At 42.6% G+C, this 12,169-nt stretch overlaps 1 protein-coding gene across 2 annotated transcripts in view; it reads right to left on the bottom strand.

Moving 5' to 3' along the window:
* The window catches only part of CNTNAP5 (contactin associated protein family member 5), a 366,715-nt gene that overhangs the window by 200,105 nt on the left and 154,441 nt on the right, over nucleotides 1-12,169 (bottom strand). For both annotated transcript variants that reach the window (XM_064157679.1, XM_064157672.1), the window contains exon 4: nucleotides 7,052-7,199. In XM_064157679.1, coding sequence (XP_064013749.1) covers nucleotides 7,052-7,199 — 148 coding nt within the window. The remainder of the gene's footprint in view (nucleotides 1-7,051; nucleotides 7,200-12,169) is intronic.

Below are 12,169 nucleotides of genomic sequence, written 5' to 3'. Positions count from 1 at the left end.
AGATTTTTATTCCTGCACTAAGCTAACAAGACTTTTCCCAAGTATGAAAGATATTCCCCCCTTCACCGCCCCCAGCATTGAAAGCAATTGGTTTGTCATTTGCCTGAACGTATCTTCTGTTGCAGCTCTGGTTATCTGTTACAATCACACTGCTGCTGGAGCCTCTGCTGCAAAGGGACAGTGAGAGTTTACACATACTTCTGTATGGAAATTTCCATTTAATTTTTAAATCCTTTTCTGAACAGGAAACATCAGCATATATTTTCAGATCAAGATCATCTCTTGCCAGGGTTTGAGCAGGATTGAGTAGAAATGAACAGTCTGAGAAATAAGAAGAATAGGGCATGCTAAGGCTAAGGTCACTCTGATAAGAAGCACAGCTGCAGGGAGGTGGCCTTGGTGAGGCTAGCAGAGAAGAAGTTAGCTGCTATCTGTAGCTGAGCTGTGCAAGGGGGCTGTGAAGGGGACAGGCTGGTCAGCCCTGGAAACAGCTAATGATGGAGCCTATCAAAAGTACATGCCCCTGTACTGAATCCACTATATAAGTATCACTCTTAGCTTCAATAAATGGATTGACCTTCTATGTGTCATATTGGTATAAGCTCATGTCTTTCTGGTCTCCCACACGGCCTTTGAGCAACCCAGCAATCTCTTTCATATTTCAGTACCTATTTTGAGGATGAGATGGAATCTTGAGGAGGCTTTCAAATAAATGTAATTAATTTTCATTTAAATACACACTTCCTGTGTAAGAAAGTAAACAGCAATTAGCACATGTCATCTGTGCATTCCAGCTGATCTGATTGCCTTGGAGTGCTTTCTTGCACAGGAACTTCAATCTGTGCAGGACTGGGTCAAGCATACTCACATGTCTCAAACAGCTTTGCTGTTAAAACATGGGTTTATGTTTCAAAGAAACATCTACTAGCAGCCAATTAGAAGGTGACAAGAAAAAGTGGTGGGGAAAAAAAAAAGGCAAGCAAGCTCCCTTGTTTGACAGCACAGTTTTTGGAATAAATTTATAGAAGTAAATTATGTCTAGCAGGAGTAATAAACAAGAGCCAGTGCCATTCAGCAGCATAGTGCAATCACATTAAGTTAGTCACTTTGGCATCCACTGCACATAGGACCTAATCTCTAATAGGATTCATCAGTGTTTTTTGCTACTGTGTCCTAGCAGAGCATTTGGTGGTCTACAAGCCCTGATGACTTCCACATGTCCCCTACTAAATAGTCATTGAAAGCTGCATTTGCCAAAAGTCAGCACAAGGTTATGCTCCTGGGACCTCTTCAGCAGAATATGCTGCACAGGACTGCATACTCCAAAAATAAGAGGTCAGAGCCTTTGTGCTGGCACATGCACCACCACAAAATGCTTAAGTAGCAAAGCCACAAAATTCTCTTACAGCTGTCATCTTCTGCTCAAATACGCAAAGTTTAGAAAAGGATCTGATGTGAGCAGGGATCACCCAAGGAACCACAGGTTATTTTCCACACCCTGGTGTATTACAGCAAGGTGCTCAGATGTATATTTGGCAGTAGTCCCAGGGTTTTAACAGATGTGCAGTAGCACATGAAATTCTGGTGGCCTACACAGTCAGTGTCTGCAGACATTGTATAAACCAAGCAATGAATGTTGCCGCTCACACATAAAACATCTCCAGCTTGCTTGTAAATGGAAACTGCAGTTTTCTGCCTCAATATCACTATAAAGTAATTCTGTTTTCAGATCAGGTGTTGTGCTTCTGGGGCAATGTTTTCATGGAAAGGACAGCCAGCATCATGTGAATTTCAACCTCCCTATACCAGTAGGTTAAGAGGTAGAAATGAACCCTTAGCCACGCGTGCACCTTAGTCCAGACTTTGGTTCATATGTGTTCCTCATGCACATGTTTTCTTTTAATCTCATACCTCAGAAATTGGATCATCCAAAGTTCAAATACCAGTGAAAACCCTTTCTTCAACTTCAGAGGACTTAACATCAAATATTCTGGGTTTGTTTACCTAGAGAAGTCTTTAAGTCACTCCAACATTTTGTCCTGGTAGGGCATAAATCCTGCCAGGCAGGTTTAACTCTGGCTCTCCTCCTCCTCCTGTCGAGCTGGCTCTGGGAGTGAGCCAGATGAGCAAACAATAAGGGTTTAGTCCCAGCAAAGCCTTGGGGGCTAGGAGGCTTAGCACTTCGTGTCAGGTGTCTTGTGCTGCCCTCAATGTGCCTACGTAGGCAAAGGAGGCTCGAAGCTTTGAATTCATTGTCCAGAACAAGGGTGCTAGTGCCTATTGGCCAGTTTGGTTTCAAAAACAGGTATATAAAGGGGAATGATTTAGAAAACCGTGCCTTTCTGCACTGTGCCTTTTCTACATTAGCCTTTCTGCACCATGCCTTTGTCTGCACGGAGCCCTCCTGCCTCTCCTCGTTTGTGGCTCGTTAAAGGTGGCCATGTGTATGCAGCTCACAGCGGCCAGCTTAGCAGCTCTCTCCCCTCTGCCTGGAATATTTTATACGCTACCCTGGGATGACATCGCAAGTTTGAAAGAGTCTTTCATACAGAAGACTTACTCAGGGACCAAAAGCATCGTGAGTAGATATACTGAAGTGAATGCCAAGACTCCATAGGCATAGTTAGGATGTTTCCTGGTTTTGCATTACTGTTTTCCAAGTTCTGATTGTTTAAACTGTTCAATTCTGTGCAATTGCTTCCTGTCGACCGAAAATCCAAACCACTTCAGGAAATTTCTCTGATTTTAATAATAATAATAATAATAATAATAATAATAATAATAATAATAATAATATGGAAATTAATAGCCATAATTCATAATGATTATTATTTTCCAGTACATATCTTAAAGATGATTGGACATAACTGGGAATTACACTCTTACAGATGAATTTGTACCAGCTGAAGCCTTTGGTACAGGTAAGGGACTATGATGTCATTCCTCCTCCCAGCCTTACATCCCTTCTTTCATATACATGCAGACACTTGTATGAAGGGCCATCTCTTAGAGATGCTGCATGTTTGGGGCATTTCTTCTCCTTCCAGATTAATTCCCCTCCTGGCTTGTCCAACAGCCTGTCTCTTTTTGGTCGTTTTAAAAACTCTTCAAATTATTAATGTATTTCTTGTGACAGAACTGAACATGGATGAGTCTGTACACTGTCAAACATTACAAAATGCAGTTATGTAGGTGTACACCAGCTCAAGATCTGCTGCAGATATTCTGTCAGTATAACAGTATTTATAAATGATCAAACATCTTTCGTACAGTACTGGAGCGCCTGGCTCAGGCATAACCAAGGCTGTGAAACTAAGCAAAACTCGTAGATAGGTATTGCTTGGCATATGCAATTTGCCAGAGAGAAATTTGAATGGCACACTTTATAAAAATTGAATGAATATTTCAACATTCTGTAAAACTTTTATGAATCCTTTTATTTCTTTTCTTCAATCTCCTATCTTAATTGTGCACAACCGTTTTTGTTTCCTGTAACTGCAGGCTACAGGACAAAGATGAAGACTTAGATGATATAAGCACAAGGAAGGAGCCTGCAAGTGCCTTTGAAGTCTTCACATGATAGAAGACACAACCACAATCTGACATGAAAGTAGAGCCTGCACAGTATTTCACGTGGACTAGAAGCAAAACACACTGAGCTACAAAAGTTTCAACTTTCATTTCAAGTTCTATTTGCTTCACATCTGTTTGGATTATACTCTTCACTGCAGAGGTTCATTCAGCTCTAACAGAAGAAACCACTTTGAAAATAAATGAGATAGTTGCTTTGGAATAATGTCATCAAAGGCAGTTGGCTTTGATTTATCGGTTTTATGTCCACTGTCAGGACTAGAAAAGGTCTCTTGCCCTACTGACGATCATTCATACTAGGCTGCTACAGGTCTGCACTTAAATAAGTAATAGTTCACAGTGCCTGAGCATCAGTGTAGGTGGAGAAGCAGCATTTTTAAATTTTTAAAAAGGTGGATGGATCTTTTGGATCTATACATGCACCTTGAGAGACCACAAAAAGGATCTCCCCATGAAACTCATGAATCACTGCTAATCAGTCAGGCTTCTCCTGACGTGTTTAAGGAGGTAGCCAGACTATGCAGGAGAAAAATTAGAGAGGCTAAGGCCCAGCTAGAACTTAGGCTGACACTTCTGTGAAAGATAACAAAAAGCACTTTTATAAATTTATCAATGCTAAAAAGAAGGGCAAGAAGAGCCTCCAATCCTTACTGGACCAGGAGGGGAACACTATAACTGATGACAAAGAAAAGGCTGAGGTTCTGAATGCCTTCTTCGCCTCAGTTTTCAACAGTAAGGAGGGAGGAGTTCAGGGCAAGTGGCCTCTTGAACTGGGGGATGGGGTCAGGGAGCGGTGTGTTCCCCTGGAAATTCATGAGGAATTAGTTCAGGACCTGCTGAGTCATCTGGACACCCACAAGTCCATGGGACCAGATGGGATCCATCCCAGGGTGCTGAGAGAGCTGGCAGCTAAGCTGGCCAAGCCGCTCTCCATCATTTTCCAGCAGTCCTGGCTCACCGGAGAGGTCCCAGGAGACTGGAAAATGGCCAACGTGGTCCCCATCCATAAGAAGGGTCGGATGGAGGAACCTGGGAACTATAGACCTGTCAGCCTGACCTCAGTGCCAGGGAAACTGATGGAGCAGGTTATCTTGGGGGTGATAAGAGCGCACCTGAGGGATGGCAAAGGGCTCAGGTCCAGCCAGCATGGGTTTAGGAAGGGCAGATCCTGCCTCTCCAACCTGATCTCCTTCTATGATCAGGTGACCCGCTTGGTGGATGTGGGGAGGCCTGTGGATGTGGTCTATCTGGACTTCAGCAAGGCCTTTGACACTGTCCCCCACAGCAAACTGCTGGCTAAGCTGTCAGACCGTGGCTTGGATGGCAACACTCTGTGCTGGGTTAGGAACTGGCTGGAGGGCCGGACCCAGAGAGTGGTGGTGAATGGTGCCACATCCAGCTGGCGGCCAGTCACTAGTGGTGTCCCTCAGGGATCAGTGCTGGGCCCCATCCTCTTTAACATCTTCATAGATGATCTGGATGAGGGCATGGAGTCAGTCATCAGCAAGTTTGCAGATGACACCAAGCTGGGGGCAGATGTGACTGAGTTGGAGGGCAGAAGGGCTCTGCAGCGGGACCTTGACCGCCTGGACAGATGGGCAGAGTCCAATGGGATGGCATTCAATAGCTCCAAGTGCAGGGTGCTGCACTTTGGCCACAACAACCCCATGCAGAGATACAGGCTGGGGTCGGAGTGGCTGGAGAGCAGCCAGACAGAGAGGGATCTGGGGGTGCTGATCGATACCCACCTGAACATGAGCCAGCAGTGTGCCCAGGTGGCCAAGAGAGCCAGTGGCATCCTGGCCTGCATCAGGAATGGTGTGGTCAGCAGGAGCAGGGAGGTCATTCTGCCCCTGTACTCTGCACTGGTTAGACCACACCTTGAGTACTGTGTTCAGTTCTGGGCCCCCCAGTTTAGGAGGGACATCGAAATGCTTGAGCGTGTCCAGAGAAGGGCGACGAGGCTCGCGACAGACCTCGAGCAGAAGCTCTACGAGGAGAGGCTGAGGGAGCTGGGATTGTTTAGCCTGGAGAAGAGGAGGCTCAGGGGTGACCTTATTGCTGTCTACAACTACCTGAAGGGTGGTTGTGGCCAGGAGGAGGTTGCTCTCTTCTCTCAGGTGGCCAGCACCAGAACAAGAGGACACAGCCTCAGCCTGTGCCAGGGGAGATTTCGGCTCGAGGTGAGGAGAAAGTTCTTCACTGAGAGAGTCATTGGACACTGGAATGGGCTGCCCGGGGAGGTGGTGGAGTCGCCGTCCCTGGGGCTGTTCAAGGCAGGATTGGACGTGGCACTTGGTGCCATGGTCTAGCCTTGAGCTCTGTGGTAAAGGGTTGGACTTGATGATCTATGAGGTCTCTTCCAACCTTGGTGATATTGTGATACTGTGATACTAATGCCTAGGAGTAGTGATGAGGCCACTAAGAATCCTGGAGCTCTGTTCAATGGTATCACATCAGTCAAAATGTTTAAGACACTTTGCTCTTTGATTCTGCTCAGATAATGTCTCCCAAATAGGAGTTTTTTCATTTATTATTTTACAACCCTTTTTCTGCATGTGGCAGCAGATGAGGAACTAAATGGGCAAGGTACAAAAACAGTAATGTCACTTGATGACAACTTGTGTCACGTCACATTGAACTAACTTGTAAAATGCTGTTAATCTGAAATCTCCTCAGCAAAACCTCACCCATCTCCAGCAGTATCTTGTCACATTTAACTATTTCAGAAATAAATTCACAGTCACCTGAGAAACAAATACTGCAACTGCGTTTCCTCATTTGTAGACTTGTTTTGTGCAAGGCAGTGATTCTCCTTCTTTTTCTTTATGTTTGCACTCTTCCATGATGATAGGCAGGGCACCAACATGTATGCTAGTGAAACACCCCATGGCAACAGCATTTATAGGCTGTTCCAAAGCCTGTGCGACAAAGTGCTGCAGATGATATTTTAGAGGATCATCACCATGTATTATGAAGATGACTGCCAAAGAAAACACTCATGCAAAAGCCGTTAAATCAGCAGCTCTCTCAAGTGCTTTAAAGTCATCAGCCTCAAATAGAAGTACTAGTACTAGTTGCTCAATTGACAAAACTTCCCTCAAAAACTAGTTAATTTCCTTTAAAATCAGAAATTAACTAAGCAAAAGGTAAGTATCATTCCTGTACAGACAATTCCAAGAATCTTTGTATCCTCCAGCAGGGCCAGAAATTTTGCTGCAACTCACTGCCTTGCACTCACACAAAGCAGCAAATAATTTTGTGGTAGGCTCAGCTCTCAGGAAGCTTCACTAGCTGAGCTAGATACATCAGCACGTCCCCAAGCAGAAAGACAAGAACAACTACTGAAAAAATGTGATGGCTATGTATTCCACATTACATTTTAACTCATAAAACTTGTGCTGGACCACTCCCACAGCACAAAAAGATCTTTCAGAAAGCATAAGATGTAGCCACTTACTATAGGAGCAGCCGAAGACCTCAACTCTCAGTCCTATCTGCCCACCGATGTTCCACTTCAGAGGGACAAAGCGCAAGAAACGAGCTTTCACGGAGTGCAGAAATTTGTGGTGTACCACACTGTCAGCATTGCTGTTGCCTGTGAAAACCTGGAAGGACAGAAAGCCTTGGTGAGACACTTTGCATCCAGAGGTGAACATGGCATTCTGAATTAAGGCTGTGAACTGCAAACCTGATTCTCGGTCTCATAAATTACTCAAAATTCTTTAAAATTACTGTTTTCTTCTAATTGCTGTGTCTTTTATAGAGGGAAAGGAGGGAGACAGAGGCTCACAGAGGACCTCAGCAGAGTGTATACAGGGAGTTACAGAAGCAAGTTGCAGAAGACGCTGCATAATTTCTCCAAATTCAGCATTATTCCATCAGCCTCTAACATAGCCACAATCCCTGCAGCACAAGTGAAGGATGTGGCCCCGGTGTGGCTTTTGGTACATTCACCATAGAAGAAAAAGATGGTCACAAGGCACTGAGGTTGGCTAGAGCCTGGAAAGATGACCAGGAAACTAGACGCATCACAGAAATCTCAGGCAAGGCATAGGAAGGGATGAAAGCCTGAGTGAGTACACAGGAGAGACAGCATTTTGATTGTACTAGCACCCAAGAGGGTTAAAGCTTGCAAACAATAATAATCTAACTCTTTTTCTTGCCTATTTGATTAATTGCTTGCAACTTGAAGTCAAAATTAATAGCCCTACTCAGAATTATCACTTAACAACAAGAAATCCTCTCATGGATGAAGAATGACTGCAGAATTTCAAAGATGCTGCATCCAAGCTTTAATCCTAAGCATTTTCAATTCATCTTTAGCCTCTTAATCTGTAGTATCAGGCTAGGGATATCGTGGACTTCCTACAATCTTCAGAACAATTGAGTAACTCAACTGTGATTTAAGTTTGAAGCTAACAGTTTTGTAAAACATGAAAACTGAAGTTGGAACTCACACAAAACCTCACAGGAAGGCCGTATTTGTAAAAGAGGTCATTTGCTTTACAATTACAAAATTTCATCACAGGAAGTTGTATCAGGTTTAAATGCTTCTGCATTCACCTATGCAATACAACTAGAAGCACAAACTGGAATAACCCCAGTAAAGTAGTCTGGAGGAGAAAAAAAAAATTAAAAGAACTACTTATCAGCTGCTTAATTTTTTACTCAAGTGCAAGTACTGCAACTTTTCCCAAATGTAGTTAAAAGTGGTGTAAAACTTCAAACTCGCGGTGTCCTTGTGTTACTAAACCCAATGTGCTATTGTTTTATTAAGAGCTATATTCAATAAAAAGAAAATCCTTGGCACACTTCCATGACACAATAATTTGAAGACACAACGTACTTATTTTATTCCACCATAAAAACTCTAACTTAGGAAAATTATTTTGCATACAGTAAACTTTATTTTCACACACACACATGAATGTAAAAAAAACAAACAAAAAAAACCTCATGTATCCAAATTCCTAATGTTTTGCAACTGCATTTCAGTGCCAGCATTGCTTGCCTCTGGTAAAATATCATCTCACAATTTCAGTTACCTCAGTGATGAAACACCCTTCAAAACATGATTTGTAAAATTAGTTTTATTAAGAGCTTATGAGGCTGAAAAGATCATATAATTCAGCTATCCCAACTGTCCCCAAAGCTTTCCTTAGCATACGTCCCTTCTCCTAGTCATCAAATGCACAAGTAATATGTAACTGTTAACTAATCTCTTGGAAATACAGATTTTTAAAAATCATTATGTTGGGATGGGTGTTCCTGTTGACATCAATTCAGTTAACCACACACAGCAGTTCAGCAATCTTGCCTGTCAGATATTCTTTGAGGAGGGTCACAAGTAGTACTTCAAGATGTCCTGAGCTTACTCGTACTGCTTTACCGATAAGAGACAAATCCAAATTCCAGCAAAGAGTATTTTGGAGGCTTTTTCCACACATTTCGTGTGAAAAAATCCTGTTGTTCTCAGTAATGAAACTGTCAGCAGAGACTAAAACTCAGAGTTAGAGCTGTGGTAAGGTTCACATTTTTATTAAGATACTCATATCAGATGGATAAGAGAGTGTTGCTTTTGTTTGTTTTTTAGAAACTTCATCCTTGTGGAATGATGATAGGAAAAGCTTAAAATACAATGACTAGAATGCAAGCAAAAGTTGAAAATTAAGAGGCAAAAAGAAAACTACACCTTAATATAACAGTACTGTGAAACAAGGGTTTGTGTGGTGTTGGGTTTTTTTGTTTTTTTTCATAATCTCCTACACAAGCCTGTCGATACTGCAAATTACATGATGAACCCATGAGAAAAGAACTTCTTGTTTTGTATAAATAGAAAATATTTTAGGAGAAAAAAACAAGTTGAAAAGCACAATGTCTGTAAAAATACTTCTTTGTAATTACAAAATAATAGGAACAAAGTGATTTGTGAATATGACTGTGTGCTAAACAGCCCACACATGCCTGCTTGGAAAGTAGGTGAGAATGCAGCCTGCACTGGCACACAGCAGCACACTGTGACCTGTGGGCCCTTGTGGCCACTGGAAAACCATAGGGGAAGTCACAACTATCTGTAACTATTACTAAAGGCAGCCTTGACACCCCTCTTGCAGGGCAAACCCGTACAAACTTGTTTTGTGAAGCCTGTGCATGGCACACATCCAAGTACAACGTATGGGAGCATCCCCGCTGCTGGCAGAAGCAAAGGCAGCCTCTGCCTCCAGGCAGGTGATGTGTACAGTACACTTCAGGGACTGCCTGTGTAGTCGAAGGAGCTTTGTGGTTTTGCTAGGTAAAACAGAGACAGCTGTACCTCACTGCCCAAGAGCAGACCCAGATGCCCACCCACAGGCATCTGTGCTAGATAGTTTCCTTCACAACACTTCAAGGAAGCACCAAAATTATCCATATTGAGTCTCCAAATCAGTTGTCTACAAATCTGATGTGCAAGTATGTAAAAACATCATTCCCATGTTGAAGCAGCCAAGTTGATAAAAATAAACCCTTCAAAAGCCCAATATATCCCTTAGAGTAGTGTTTCTCAAGCTTTTCTAATAACCAAATAATCAATGACATTTTTGGGGGGGGGAAATTCAACAGGCAATGCTGTACCCATCGATCTGTGCTTAACAGATGGTTCTGCATGCAGTTGGCACATCACTGCTAACTGCAGGGTGTCACTGTGTATGCCTTTAGGATTGATTTGATTTTCACTTCCAGCTCCCACTGCTATACAGATCACCTTCTGATGTTTTATGGACCACCTGTGGGCTGTAGACCATTGATTGAATAACACCAATTGCCACAGATGGTCACTTGAAAACTTAGATCCACAGCTGACACTGAAATAATCCATCCATTAAAGAAGATGAAACACGGATGCAGGAAAAGATTTCATAGCCCTGGAGGTTCAAATATTGATTAACAGTAAACTTATCAGTAGGAATAGCAGAAATACTTCCTCTTGAGAAACAGCCTCTACTAGAACTTGTTGCTGGTAGGGATTAATTCATGGGAAGAAAAAGACAAACTCACAAGGAAAACAAAGCACCCACCTGCCATTTCCAATGCAGCACAGAAGCTGTGGACTGGACATAACACTGAAATCTATCAGTTCTTACAAGTCCTGTAAACACAACAGACTGATGATTTACCTAGGAAATTCTGCTTCTGGCATTCTGTGGGCTTGTAAATCCAAAATTTCCATTAGCATCAAATATTGCCATCAGCTTCTTGAAGGCAAAAGATTTTCCCTAGTGCTGAGGTCTGTAAGGTTAACAGCTTGCCATGGGCAGGGCTGACTTTCAGATCAAGCCTGTTTCACGATGCCTGTCTGCATGGTGCCCTGCTGTGACACAGACCATGGCACCATAGTGATATTTTATGAGGCTTTTTTTTATGAGCCAGCAAATGCAGGTCCCACCGATATGAAGAGGTGAGATAAGAACAGCTGCAGATTTGGAGCAGGCTGAAATCAGCCCAGTGCTGCCTCCTTGCTGTCAGCTTTTGGTATCCAGGAAAGGGTAAGAACAAGACAAGCATATGCAACACTTTTCCCAGTGCTCAGTCTACCTGGTTCATAGTTTATACCAAAGCAGAACAAAACAAAGTTAAAGTTTAGATGTAAAACAAAACTTCAAATTTCAAGACCACCATCATTACCTGTAATTTGGGTGTATGGCTCTCTTAGGAAAAACAACTATTCAAATAAATGGGCTGTTTATAGAACAATTCAGGAAAATGTCACACAGCTGTGGTAAAATGTGACAGTTCAACAACCCTGCAGACACACATTTGTTTCCCTGCCTCATGTATTAATTCTGATCTGTGCCACACCACACCAGTGAAATCTGATATGCTGAATTTTAGATTGGCCTTTGGCCAGACTTTTAGACTGGCCTAACCCTAAAATAGACAAGTGAAACTGTGGGTAAGTATAGTGTCTGCTCAGGAAAACCTAATCAATTCAAAAGACAGGATCAGATGCATGACTTCATCTCAGTCTCTCCTGCATGCACACTCCGCACAGCAAATGGCAACTTATTTACAGAGCAGCAGAAGGTGGTTCCCATAATGACTCTGCTGAATGTATTTTGCTCTTTCACTTTGTTAGGCAGGTAATGGGACGGGTTCAAAATGAGTATGCAAGCAGCATCATGGGCACAATCAGCCCTGAATGGTGAGCAGACCTGATGTTAACTACCTTCTACGGGAGCTATTTTAAGACATATTGAATAGTCTCATTTCTGCCAAACTCACTCTGATGAACTGAGCTTAGGTAAAAAATAAATAAATTAAAATCAGATTATGAATGTGCAAAGGGCACATAACACAGATGTTAGCAATTTACAACATTTCAGCCTTCACTGAAAGAAATATAAGCACAGAAAAGAGCACTCCACCTTCAAATCTCACCCATGACATCACAGTATGCTGCCTCCAGTGTCTAAAGAAAAAAGGACAGGAACACAATTCAAGCTATCCAGCAGCTTAGTGAAGGAATCAAGATGAAACAAAAAGCACTAAGTCTATCATAAATCTCAGAAATGAAAGAGATAAAAAGGCAGTGTTATTT

This window comes from Pogoniulus pusillus, chromosome 2 (assembly GCF_015220805.1).
Source record: "Pogoniulus pusillus isolate bPogPus1 chromosome 2, bPogPus1.pri, whole genome shotgun sequence".
In the NCBI taxonomy this organism is placed as follows: domain Eukaryota; kingdom Metazoa; phylum Chordata; class Aves; order Piciformes; family Lybiidae; genus Pogoniulus; species Pogoniulus pusillus.
Note: the sequence above shows the minus strand (reverse complement) of the source record. Positions and strands in the feature narration are given on the sequence as shown.